This window comes from Lontra canadensis, unplaced genomic scaffold (genome assembly GCF_010015895.1).
Source record: "Lontra canadensis isolate GAN:19392208 unplaced genomic scaffold, GSC_riverotter_1.0 scaffold3, whole genome shotgun sequence".
Classification (NCBI taxonomy): Eukaryota; Metazoa; Chordata; class Mammalia; order Carnivora; family Mustelidae; genus Lontra; species Lontra canadensis.
The window spans coordinates 42557941-42570816 of record NW_022630997.1 but is presented as its reverse complement, the minus strand read 5'-3'; the positions used below and the strand labels follow the sequence as shown (position 1 = coordinate 42570816).

General features: G+C 37.7%; 1 protein-coding gene across 5 annotated transcripts in view; it reads left to right on the top strand.

Annotated features, from left to right (window-relative positions):
- FAM149B1 (family with sequence similarity 149 member B1) overlaps nt 1–12876 on the top strand; it is an 86120-nt gene that overhangs the window by 41224 nt on the left and 32020 nt on the right. For all 5 annotated transcript variants that reach the window (XM_032840574.1, XM_032840564.1, XM_032840581.1 and 2 more), the window contains 2 exons: nt 4970–5134; nt 9527–9714. In XM_032840574.1, coding sequence (XP_032696465.1) covers nt 4970–5134; nt 9527–9714 — 353 coding nt within the window. The remainder of the gene's footprint in view (nt 1–4969; nt 5135–9526; nt 9715–12876) is intronic.

The following is a 12876-nucleotide window of genomic DNA, read 5'->3' as shown; positions in this document are numbered from 1 at the left end:
TCTCTAGTGCACATGGAACATTCTCCAGAATAGATCACATCCTTGGTCCTAAATCAGGTCTCAACCAGTATCAAAAGATTGAGATCATTCCCTGCATATTTTCAGACCACAATGCTCTGAAGCTAGAACTCAATCACAAGAGGAAATTTGGAAAGAACCCAAATACATGGAGACTAAACAGCATCCTTCTAAAGAATAAATGGGTCAACCAGGAAATTAAAGAAGAATTGAAAAATTCATGGAAACAAATGATAATGAATATACAACGGTTCAAAATCTGTGGGACACAACAAAGGCAGTCCTGAGAGGAAAATATATAGCGGTACAAGCCTTTCTCAAGAAACAAGAAAGGTCTCAGGTACACAACCTAACCCTACACCTAAAGGAGCTGGAGAAAGAACAAGAAAGAAACCCTAAACCCAGCAGGAGAAGAGAAATCATAAAGATCAGAGCAGAAATCAATGAAATAGAAACAAACAAACAAAAACAATAGAACAAATCAACGAAACTAGGAGCTGGTTCTTTGAAAGAATTAATAAGATTGATAAACCCCTGGCCAGACTTATCAAAAAGAAAAGAGAAAGGACCCAAATAAATAAAATCACGAATGAAGGAGGAGAGATCACAACTAACACCAAAGAAATACAGACAATCATAAGAACATATTATGAGCAACTCTATGCCAACAAATTTGACAATCTGGAAGAAATGGATGTATTCCTAGAGACATATAAACTACCACAACTGAACCAGGAAGAAATAGAAAGCCTGAACAGACCCATAACCAGTAAGGAGATTGAAACAGTCATCAAAAATCAAACAAACAAAAGCCCAGGGCCAGACGGCTTCCCGGGGGAATTCTACCAAACATTTAAGGAAGAACTAATTCCTATTCTCCTGAAACTGTTCCAAAAAACAGAATGGAAGGAAAACTTCCAAACTCATTTTATGAGGCCAGCATCACCTTGATCCCAAAACCAGACAAGGATTCCATCAAAAAAGAGAACTACAGACCAATATCCTTGATGAACACAGATGCAAAAATTCTCACCAAAATATTAGCCAGTAGGATTCAACAGTACATTAAAAGGATTATTCACCACGACCAAGTGGGATTTATTCCAGGGCTGCAAGGTTGGTTCAACATCCGCAAATCAATCAATGTGATACAACACATTAATAAAAGAAAGGACAAGAACCATATGATACTCTCCATAGATGCTGAAAAAGCATTTGACAAAGTACAGCATCCCTTCCTGATCAAAACTCTTCAAAGTGTAGGGATAGAGGGCACATACCTCAATATTATCAAAGCCATCTATGAAAAACCCACTGCAAATATCATTCTCAATGGAGAAAAACTGAAAGCTTTTCTGCTAAGGTCAGGAACACGGCAGGGATGTCCGTTATCACCACTGCTATTCAACATAGTACTAGAAGTCCTAGCCTCAGCAATCAGACAACAAAAAGAAATTAAAGGCATCCGAAACAGCAAAGAAGAAGTCAAACTATCACTCTTTGCAGATGATATGATACTATATGTGGAAAACCCAAAAGACTCCACTCCAAAACTGCTAGAACTAGTACAGGAATTCAGTAAAGTGTCAGGATATAAAATCAATGCACAGAAATCAGTTGCATTTCTCTACACCAACAACAAGACAGAAGAAAGAGAAATTAAGGGGTGAATCCCATTTATAATTGCACCCAAAACTATAAGATACCTAGGAATAAACCTAACCAAAGAGACTAAGAATCTATACACAGAAAACTATAAAGTACTCATGAAAGAAATTGAGGAAGACACAAAGAAATGGAAAAATGTTCCATGCTCCTGGATTGGAAGAATAAATATTGTGAAAATGTCTATGCTACCCAAAGCAATCTACACATTTAATGCAATTCCTATCAAAGTACCATCCATTTTTTTCAAAGAAATGGAACAAATAATCCTAAAATTTATATGGAACCAGAAAAGACCGCGAATAGCCAAAGGAATATTGAAAAAGAAAGCCAAAGTTGGTGGCGTCACAATTCCAGACTTCAAGCTCTACTACAAAGCTGTCATCATCAAGACAGCATGGTACTGGCACAAAAACAGACACATAGATCAATGGAACAGAATAGAGAGCCCAGAAATAGACCCTCAACTCTATGGTCAACTAATCTTCGACAAAGCAGGAAAGAATGTCCAATGGAAAAAAGACAGCCTCTTCAATAAATGGTGTTGGGAAAATTGGACAGCCACATGCAGAAAAATGAAATTGGATCATTTCCTTACACCACACACGAAAATAGACTCAAAATGGATGAAGGACCTCAATGTGAGAAAGGAATCCATCAAAATCCTTGAGGAGAACACAGGCAACAACCTCTTCGACCTCAGCCGCAGCAACATCTTCCTAGGAACATCGCCAAAGGCAAGGGAAGCAAGGGCAAACATGAACTATTGGGATTTCATCAAGATCAACAGCAAAGGAAACAGTTAACAAAACCAAAAGACAACTGACAGAATTTGAGAAGATATTTGCAAACGACATATCAGATAAAGGGCTAGTGTCCAAAATCTATAAAGAACTTAGCAAACTCAACACCCAAAGGACAAATAATCCAATCAAGAAATGGGCAGAAGACACGAACAGACATTTCTGCAAAGAAGACATCCAGATGGCCAACAGACACATGAAAAAGTGCTCCATATCACTCGGCATCAGGGAAATACAAATCAAAACCACAATGAGATACCACCTCACACCAGTCAGAATGGCTAAAATTAACAAATCAGGAAATGACAGATGCTGGCGAGGATGCGGAGAAAGGGGAACCCTCCTACACTGTTGGTGGGAATGCAAGCTGGTGCAACCACTCTGGAAAACAGCATGGAGGTTCCTCAAAATGTTGAAAATAGAACTACCCTATGACCCAGCAATTGCACTGCTGGGTATTTACCCTAAGGATACAAACGTAGTGATCCAAAGGGGCACGTGCACCCGAATGTTTATAGCAGCAATGTCTACAATAGCCAAACCATGGAAAGAACCTAGATGTCCATCAACAGACGAATGGATAAAGAAGATGTGGTATATATACACAATGGAATACTATGCAGCCATCAAAAGAAATGAAATCTTGCCATTTGCGACGACGTGGTTGGAACTAGAGGGTATCATGCTTAGCGAAATAAGTCAATCGGAGAAAGACAACTATCATATGATCTCCCTGATATGAGGGAGAGGAGATGCAACATGGGGGTTAAGGGGGTAGGAGAAGAGTAAATGAAGCAAGATGGGATTGGGAGGGAGATAAACCATAAGTCACTCTTAATCTCACAAAACAAACTGAGGGTTGCTGGGGGGAGGGCGGTTGGAAGGGGGGGTGGGGTTATTATGGACATTGGGGAGGGTATGTGCTATGGTGAGTGCAGTGAAGTGTGTAAACCTGGCGATTCACAGACCTGTACCCCTGGGGAAAAAATATATGTTTATAAAAAATAAAATTAAAAAAAAATACCTAAGGTACAAAAAAGTGCGAAGAATAGCACAAAATATACATTGGTTAAATCTAATATTTGGTTAAACAGAACCATTTAAAAAAACGATTGCTCAGATTTGACTGGCTTTCTCCTGTCCTTAAGGAATACGCATTTTGACTATGATGGAGTTACTGAAATAAGCATATAACCTCCGGAGGTACCTGAAAGTTGTAATTCTTAATAAATATTCTTAATTTTTTCATTAACTTTTTACTTTTTATTTTTTTAAAAGATTTCATTTATTTATTTGACACAGAGAGAGAGATCACAAGTAGGCAGAGAGGCAGGTGGGGGTGGGGGAAGCAGGCTCCCCACTGAGCAGAGAGCCCGATGTGGGGCTTGATTCCAGACCCTGAGATCACGACCTGAGCAGAAGGCAGAGGCTTAACCCTGAGCCACCCAGGTGCCCTGGCAGTCTATACTTCTTAATACCTTTTACCTATTTTGGCCAATCCTTTTCCCTTGAGCAACCACCAGTTTGTCCTGTGTATTTATGTCTGTTTCTGTTTTGTTTGGTTTGTTCATTTGTCTTGGTTTTAAGATTTCACATTTAAGTGAAATCATATGGTATTTGTCTTTTCCTGTCTGACTTATTTCACTTAAGATTATACCCCCTACTTCCATCCATGTTGTAGCAAATGGCAAGTTTCAGTCTTTTTATGGCTGAGTAATATTCCACTGTGTGTGTACACCACATCTTCTTTATCCATTCATCTATCTGTGGATACTTCAGTTGTTTCCATATTTTGGCTATTGTAAATAATGCTGCAGTAAACATCGGAGTGCATATATCTTTTCAAATTAATGTTTTCATTTTCTTCAGGTTAATACTCAGTGATGGAATTATTGGGTTGTGTAGTAAATTTCTGATTTTTTGAGGAACCTCTGTACTGTTTTCCATAGTGGCTGCACCAATTTACATTCCCACCAACAGTGCTGGAGTGTTCCCTTTTCTCTACCTCCTTGCCAATAGTTCTTTCTTTCTTTCTTTAAGATTCTATTTATCAGAGAGAGAGCACACAAGCAGGGGGAGCAGCATGCAGAGGGAGAAGCAAGCTCCCCGCTGAGCCAGAAGCCCAATGTGGAACTCAATCCCAGAACCCTGGGGTAATGACCTGAGCCGAACGAAGGTAGACGCTTAACCGACTGAACCACCCAGGCATCCCAACACTAGTTGGGATATATACATCCCAGCACTAGTCCTAGCTATTGCATCTGAAAAAGTAACAAGCAGTGTTTAATCCTGCATAGTAGGCAGAGTAGGTTTATGGTTAGTGTTTTTTCCTCCTGTACTGAGAAATACTAGGTATTAAGGCTTAGAGTAGTTCAGGAAGGTGTCAGCAGGACAATGGATTTTGAGCTGAAACCTGTATGACTGAGATGCTCTAAGAACTGTTGATGTTGTCCATAATTAATATTTGTTTTTTCCTCTCCCAGATTTGGTATTAGGGGAAAGAAGTTACATTTTTCATCTTCTTATGCTCATAAAGCATCTTCCATTGCCAAATCCCCTAATTTGTATTCTATGGAGAGAGAAGAAGACTGTGTAATCTTTTCTGAAGGAATAATAGAAGAATACCTAGCCTTTGACCACACTGATATGTGAGTATTATGGCTTTAAAGCTATTTACTCCCCTCCTATTTTGTTTATTAATATCTATTTTTTCTAAAGTATACTACCAATATTACCTATAATTAGATTTATGTCATTTGATTATTTATTTCCTCTCACTTCTCAGGTATCCAGAGTTCATGTGCTAAATTGATACAAATTCCTGTTGCTTCTTTGTACCAGACTTCCTTCTGTATTTTCTTCCTGCACATGTCATTTGCCTCTTTCTCAGATTAAACATTTAAAATGAGTTAATTTTTTTCTTCTCATAGTTTGATTTTACCTTTTGTAAATCATCACCAGTTAACTCATAGAAACTCTGAAACTCTTCAAAAGAACCTAGTTGAAGAGGTGTGAACTTTGTTTACATAAATCATGTTTGAAAGGTATATATAGTTTATATAAAACCTTAACTTAGCACAAACTTTACAATTAATAATGTTTATTTATATCCATTCTTACTGTAGTCTGGCAATAGTCCTGTGACATAGATATTATTTATAGGATAGATGAGAATCAGAGTGGTTAAATGATTTGTCTGAGGTAAAGCTAAAACCTAAAATTTTATTCATCTTATACTAAATCCAGTGCTCTCTTCTTTATTCTATGCTTCCTTTCTCAAACAGTAACCTCTTAAGCTATTCCTCTAAGCCTTCAAAAGTTCCAGAATTTATAGTCAGAGCAACACATATGGAAGTGAGAATTTCATTTTAGGCAATGAGGCTATAATTAGATCTAGTTTCTGCTGTGTCACATGATTCTGGACTTCTACCATATTTCCCACTGAGCCATGCTTACTCTCCTGCTCAGTGTAATCAATTCTAGGGTCAGCTAAACATAACCCAGATTTCTATAAATAACACCACTGAGCAAACTCACTGTTGCAAGAGAATAGTAACTATGTACTTACGGTTTTCTAGAGACTGTCCCCTAAACCTTCACTTCATCTGGCTTAGCTCAAGTTATCTCTAATTTCTCTTTCTTTTCCTCAAAGCAAAGGTCTTCTCCCTTGGTTTAACGTATATTTAAAAAAAAGTTGATTTAACTAATTTAAAATGTGATTTAAATGCATCATAGGTGTCCCAAGGGCATTTCTTTCCCTTTCCCTGATAAATAAAAGTTAATTTTCAGGTAACACAGGAAGATTTTTTTTTTAAAAGAATATATTTGAGAGAGAGAGAAAGAAAGTGTGAATGCATGAGTAGGGGGAGGGACAGAGGGAGAGGAAGTGGGTGGGAGAGAATCTCAAGCACACTCTGTGCTGAGCATGGAACCCAGTGCAGGACTTGATCCCACAACCCTGAAATTTATGACCTGAGCCAAAACCAAGAGTCAGATGCTTAATCAAATGACTGAGCCACCCAGGTGCCCTAACATAGAAGACTTTTAGAAAGGCAGCCTTCCCTTTAGAATACCACTGAGATATTGATTAAAAATGACAGAGTAGTTGAACCTTTAGAATGTTTCTAATTGAAACGATTAAGTGCCCAGAAATAAACCAAAACGCCTATACAAAATCAGGATATATAATAATGTCAGCAAATGATTTTGATGCAACATAGAAAAAAATCATCTAAAAAAGTAAGGTTCCTAACTTATTCTTCAAATAAAATAAATTGCACATATATAAAAAATTTAAATGTGGCAAATGAAATCATATAAATTTAGAAGAATAAAATGTGAAAGACTGTTTTTTAAAAAAATAATTTGGGAATAGGGAAGGCCTTTCTAACTAATCATAACACAAAATCTATAAGTCATTTAAGAAATTCTTAAAAACTACATAAAATACAATTTCTACATAAAAACCTCATAAATTCAAAAGACAAATGACAAACTGGCAAAATATTTGCAGTTTATACATGAACAAAGACTTAATGTCCTTAATATGTTCATCAACAAGGAAAATATCAAGGATAAAACAGATAAAGAATATGAATGGTTTGGGGCACCTGGGTGGCTCAGTCATTAAGTTTCTGCCTTCAGCTCAGGTCATGATCCCAGGCACCTGGGATCAAGCCCCATGTTGGGCTCCTCGCTCTGCAGAAAACCTGCTTCTCCTTCTCCTGTTTCCCCTGCTTGTGTTCCCTCTTTCGCTATCTCTCTCTGTCAAATAAATAAAATAAAATCTTTTAAAAAAAGAATGGTTCACATAAAAAGAAAATGGATTTTATTATTTTTTTTAAGATTTTATTTGAGAGTGTGCAAGTGGGGGTAGGAGCAGAGGGAAAGGGACAAGCAGACTCTACATTGAGCATGGAGCCCTACATGAGGCTTAATCCCACAAGCCTGAGATCATGAACTAATCTGAAACCAAGAGTTGGATACTCAACTGACTGAGCTACCCAGGCACCCAAGAAAATGGATTTTAAATAAAGGAAATAAAATTCAATCTCATTCGCAACTAGCAATGCAAATCAAAACTATAATGAGATACTATTTTACCTGTCAGACTGGCAGAGAAAAAAATAAAGAAGTTTGATAATTACTTGAATGGAAAAAAAAAAAGGCATATTTTTTCAACACTGGAGATTTTTTCTCTTTAGAGGAAAGTGGGCAATATCTTTCCAATTGGAATGCATATATCCTTTTACTCAGTAATTCTGTTTATAGGTATTTATCCTACAGATATAATACCCATGTAGCCAAAGAACTATGTACAAGGATATTAAATACAGTACTGACTATAAGAACAAAAGGTTTGTTGGTCAGTAACTGGCCAGTTAGATATGCTGTGGTATATCTAATGCAATACTCTGCAGCTATTTTTTTAAGAATTTATTTATTTATTTAAGAGAGAGAGAACAAGCAGAGGGGAGGGGCAGAAGGAGAGAAAGAGGGAGAAGCAGGCTCCTAGCTGAGCAGGGATCCCAATGTGGGCCTCCATCCCAGGACCCTGAGATCATGACCTGAGCTGAAGGCAGACGCTTAACTAACTGAGCCACCCAAGAGCCCCCCTGCATCTATTTTTTAAGAGGCATATTGATCTGTATTAATAGGGATCAAGGGCCAGTTACATTGTTAAGTAAAAGACAGAGGTGCAGCATAGTGTATAATATAACTATTTCTCTAGATCAAACTATAAATAATGTTGGCTTCTGGGAATGGTGACTGGGGGACAGAGATGTTAACTTATTTTTCACTACATATATATATTTCCTTCTGTATAATTTGAATTTTTTTCATCATAAGAAAGTGTTATCTCCTATAAAAAGAAACAAATTTAAATACAATTAAGACTAATCAGCCTTCTCCCCAACTTAAAGCCAGGCCAGCTCTTCTGGGAAAAGAAGAGGAGAAAGTCTTAAGTTGCCCTGTACAAACATCTTAGCATCCTTCTTTCCTGCTTACAGCTTCCCATTTAATTCTTGAGACTTCTGCTACCCTAGGGATAATTTTCACTGTAGAGGCCTTAAAATATTTCTTTGTACTCCAACTGTTCCAGAATTTGCTTTATCTTAATTTATAATACATCTATCATAGTAAGTACATCTGTCAGAGTTTTGCCCCCAAAATACTGGGGCTGTCGGGACTCCGCGATAGAGAAGACTTGGCTGAGAGTTTCTGGCCTACAGATAGATGCACGGTCTCCAGAAGAGCCTCAGAGTAGCTTCTTGTGCTGTTTGGCTCCCCTCCTTTTCCTTTCCAGCCAACTACCAAACGTTTATTTGGATTAGTAAAAGTACACTATTTCCCCAATGAATCATTGCCTCAAGTAATTATGTGGCACAGTTTTATGCCCATGATTAGATATTACATTAATATTAACCTAAATGATATCCAATTACAACAAAAAGATTATTTCTGTATGCTTGTCATAACTTATTGCTCAACTGATGGTGTTTATCTGTTTAAAGCTAAAAAATACACATTGATTCTCAGTCTTCTTTTTCTTGTTCTTTTTAGCGGGGGGCAAAGTAGTGGGTAAGGTGGGAGTAAAGAGGGAAATTCACTCTCCTCTGTTGAGAACTCCCTTAGTTTACAAGGCAGCTTAACACATCTGTTAACATATTTACGCTGAGTCAGTGGTGGTGAAGGGCACACAAACCAAACTCCTTAAGAAGCACAAAGGACAGTGGTGAACACACAGTAAAGAATAACCATGAATTTTGGGGGCAACTGATTGGCTCAGTTGTTAAGTGTCTGCCTTCGTCTTGGGTAGTGATCCCAGGGTCCTAGGATCGAGCATCCCGGGGTCCTGGGATCAAGCCCCACATTGAGCTCCCTGCTTGGCCGGAAGCCTGCTTCTCCCTTTCCCGCTCCCCCTGCTTGTGTTCCTTCTCTCACTGTCTCTCTCTCTGTCAAATAAATAAATGAAATCTAAAAAAAAAAAAAAAAAAAAAAAAAGAATAACCATGAAGTCTTATTTGCTTCTGTTACAGGGAAGAGGGGTTTCAAGGAAAGAAATTACAAGCAGCTCCAGAGAAACAGAAATTAGGATACCCTCCCATTGCTCCATTTTACTGCATGAAAGAGGATGTCCTTGCTTATGTGTTTGACGACGTATGGAGCAAGGTTCTGAATTGTATGGAGCAGCTGACACGTAGTCATTGGGAGGGATTGGCTTCTGGTAAGGATCTTTGTGAAAACAATATTAAAAAATAATTATTGATGATTTCCAAAGCCTAATTAACTATTTTATCAGATTATATACTTCCTTAGTGTGAAAGATTCAGATTTGCATTTCCCACAGACACTAACAGATATTGAAAAAATCTTTGAGAACAAATGGATGAGTAACAAGGCCCATTCTATGATGACTAGACTGTGATTTCTTTGAATATGGTTATTTGTGAGAAAAAAAATGTGCAAGTGGCAAATACATTTTAAAAACTGCTTTACTTAAGAAGAATTGATACACAATAAACCATATTTAAAGTGTACAATTTGGTAAATTCACCTATGTATACAAACATGAAACCACAAAACAGTGAATATAATGAACATATCCATCACGCCCCAAAGTTCATGACCTTTGTAATCCTTCCCTTCTGCCTGTGCCTGATCCACCATCCCCAAGTGACAATAAATGTGCTTTCTGTCACTATAGTTTAGTTTTTCTTTTGTAGAGTTTCATATAAATGGAATCACAGTATTTACTTTTAGCCAGCTTCCTTCATTCAGCGTGATCCTTTTGAGATTCATCCATATAATTGTGTGTTAGCAATTTATTTCTAACAAGTATTCTACTGTTTCATAATTTGTTTATCCATTTACCTGTTCATGGACATTTGGATTGTTTTCCGTTTGTGACTATTACATGTACAGCTGGTCTGTATGTTACTGTATAAGGAGTTTTTTGAATATACATTTCCTTTTTTCTTAGGTAAATTTTTAGGAGTGGAATGGTCTGATTATATGGTTAAATGTATATTTAGCTTTTTAAGAGTTGTTCTGGTTTCCTGTGTTACACAAAAAAAAACTTATCACAAACTTAGCAATTTCAAACAACACACATTTATTATCTCACAGATTTGTGGGTCAGAAGTCCCAAGAATGGCTTAGCTAGTCCTCTACTTAGGATCTCACAAAGTTGCAATCAAGGTATTGGCCACAACTAGGTTCTCTTGAAGAGGCTCAAATAGGAAAGGATCTACTTCCCTTTTTAGAAGCATCTAGTTTCTTGTAGCTGTAGGAGTCACATCAGCTTTCCTTTTCAAAGCCAGCAAGAAAGACTGAGAGCTAGTCAGCTAGCCAAACAGAAGCTTATGTAACATAACACATTCATGGGAGTGACATCTCATCGTTTTTACCATAACCTGTTGGTCTGAAGCAAGTCACATTCAAAAGGAGCAGATTTCACAAAAGTATGAATACCAAGAGGTACGAATCACAGAGGGACCACCTTAGAGTCTACCCATTACAATCTTCCCACTGGTCCCCAATTATTCATGGGCTCCAGCATTCAAAATATATTTAACTCCCAAGGCTTCCAAGAAACTCATCTTATTATAGCATTGGCTCTGAAGTCCAAAATACTATCACCTAAATCAGGCCCTGATATAAATGAAGTTGCTGGCCGTATACATTAAGTAAAATTACTGGGGCACAATTCTTTCCATCTACAGACTTGTGAAACTAAAGGCTATATACACAGGAATATAAACATCTAATGATACAGTCCAGCCATTCCACTCCTAGAGAACAGTTACCTTACCCCAATACATCCAACATATAGTAATGGGCCAGGGAAAGGATCACAGACATTCCAAGTAAGAGGTGTGTGAGCAGAAATGGAAGGTAAAAAAAGGTTCATAACAATTCTGAAGTCCAAGGGTGCCTGGGTGGCTCAGTGGGTTAAAGCCTTTGCCTTCAGCTCAGGTCATGATCTCAAGGTCCTGGGATCAAGCTCCACATAGGGCTCTCTGCTCAGTGGGGAGCCTGCTTCCTCCTCTCTCTCTGCCTGCCTCTCTGCCTGCTTGTGATTTCTCTCTCTGTGTCAAATAAATATAATCTTTAAAACAAACAAACAATTCTGAAGTCCAGTTGGGAAAATACTGGGAGTTCCAATCCTAGAAATAATCCCCTCAGCTCTATGTTCCAACCTCTGGGCTCTTGGTTTTTGTTCTTGTTTTTAAGATGTTATCTATTTATTTGAGAGTGAGAGAGAGCACTAGAGCAGGGTGAGGGAGAAGCAGACTCTCTGCCAAGTAGGGAGCCCAACACGGGACTCCGTCCCGGGACTCCAGGATCATAACCCAAGCTGAAGGCGGATGTTTAACTGATTGAGCCACCAGGCGCCCTGGGCTCTTGGTTTTACCCTCTGAGTCATCCTTCCTTTTTCATAAAATGTAGTGCAAGTATGAAGCTAAGTAGTTTTATCAGACTGCCTCCTGCCAGTAGCATTTTGAGGGTCTGATAGCTTTCTTTCATTAAACTCTTTTGCCATCTTAAAGATACAGAATTTTCAAAATCATGAAGAATTGATTTCTTTATATTTATTAATTTTTCCTTCACTTTCTCTTCCTCATCTCATGTTTTATCATAAGTAGCAAGAAAAAAAAATCAGGCCTCACCTTCAACACTTTAGAAATCTCCTTAGCTACATAACCAGAATCATCACTTAAAAGTCCTGCTTTCCACTTGACCACAGAAGACCATTTCACTAAGCTTTCTTACACTAAATGAGGACCTCCTTTCTTTCAGTTTCTAATAACATGTTCCTTATTTCCTTTTAAACCCTCCCCTACAGCATCTTCCAAATCCAGATTTCTACTAAGTCTGTTCAAGGCAATTTTTGGTTTCTCTATCATACTTCTTAAAATTCTGCTAGTCTCTATCAATGAATCATTGAAAATGAAATTAAGAAAACCATTCATAATAGCATCAAAAAATAAAATACTTAGGATTAAACTTAACCAAGGAAATGTAAGACTTTTATATTGAAAACTACAAAAATTACAAAAAAATATTGTAAGAAAATAGAGACAACCTAAAGAATTGGAAAGTCATCCTGTGTTTATGGATTTGAAGACTTAATATTAAAATGGCAATACTCCCCAAATAGATTTACAGGTTGAGTGAATGTCCCAAATAATACTAAAAAAGGTCTCACACCTCCTGATCTTAAAACTTGATACAAAGCTACATTAACTAAAACAGTGTGGTATCGGCATAAGAAGTGATATATAGATATATCAACAGAATAGGAGCAAGAGTCCAGAAATAAACCCACACATCTATGGCCAACTGATTTTCAACAAGGGTGCCAAGACCACTGAATGGGAGAAGA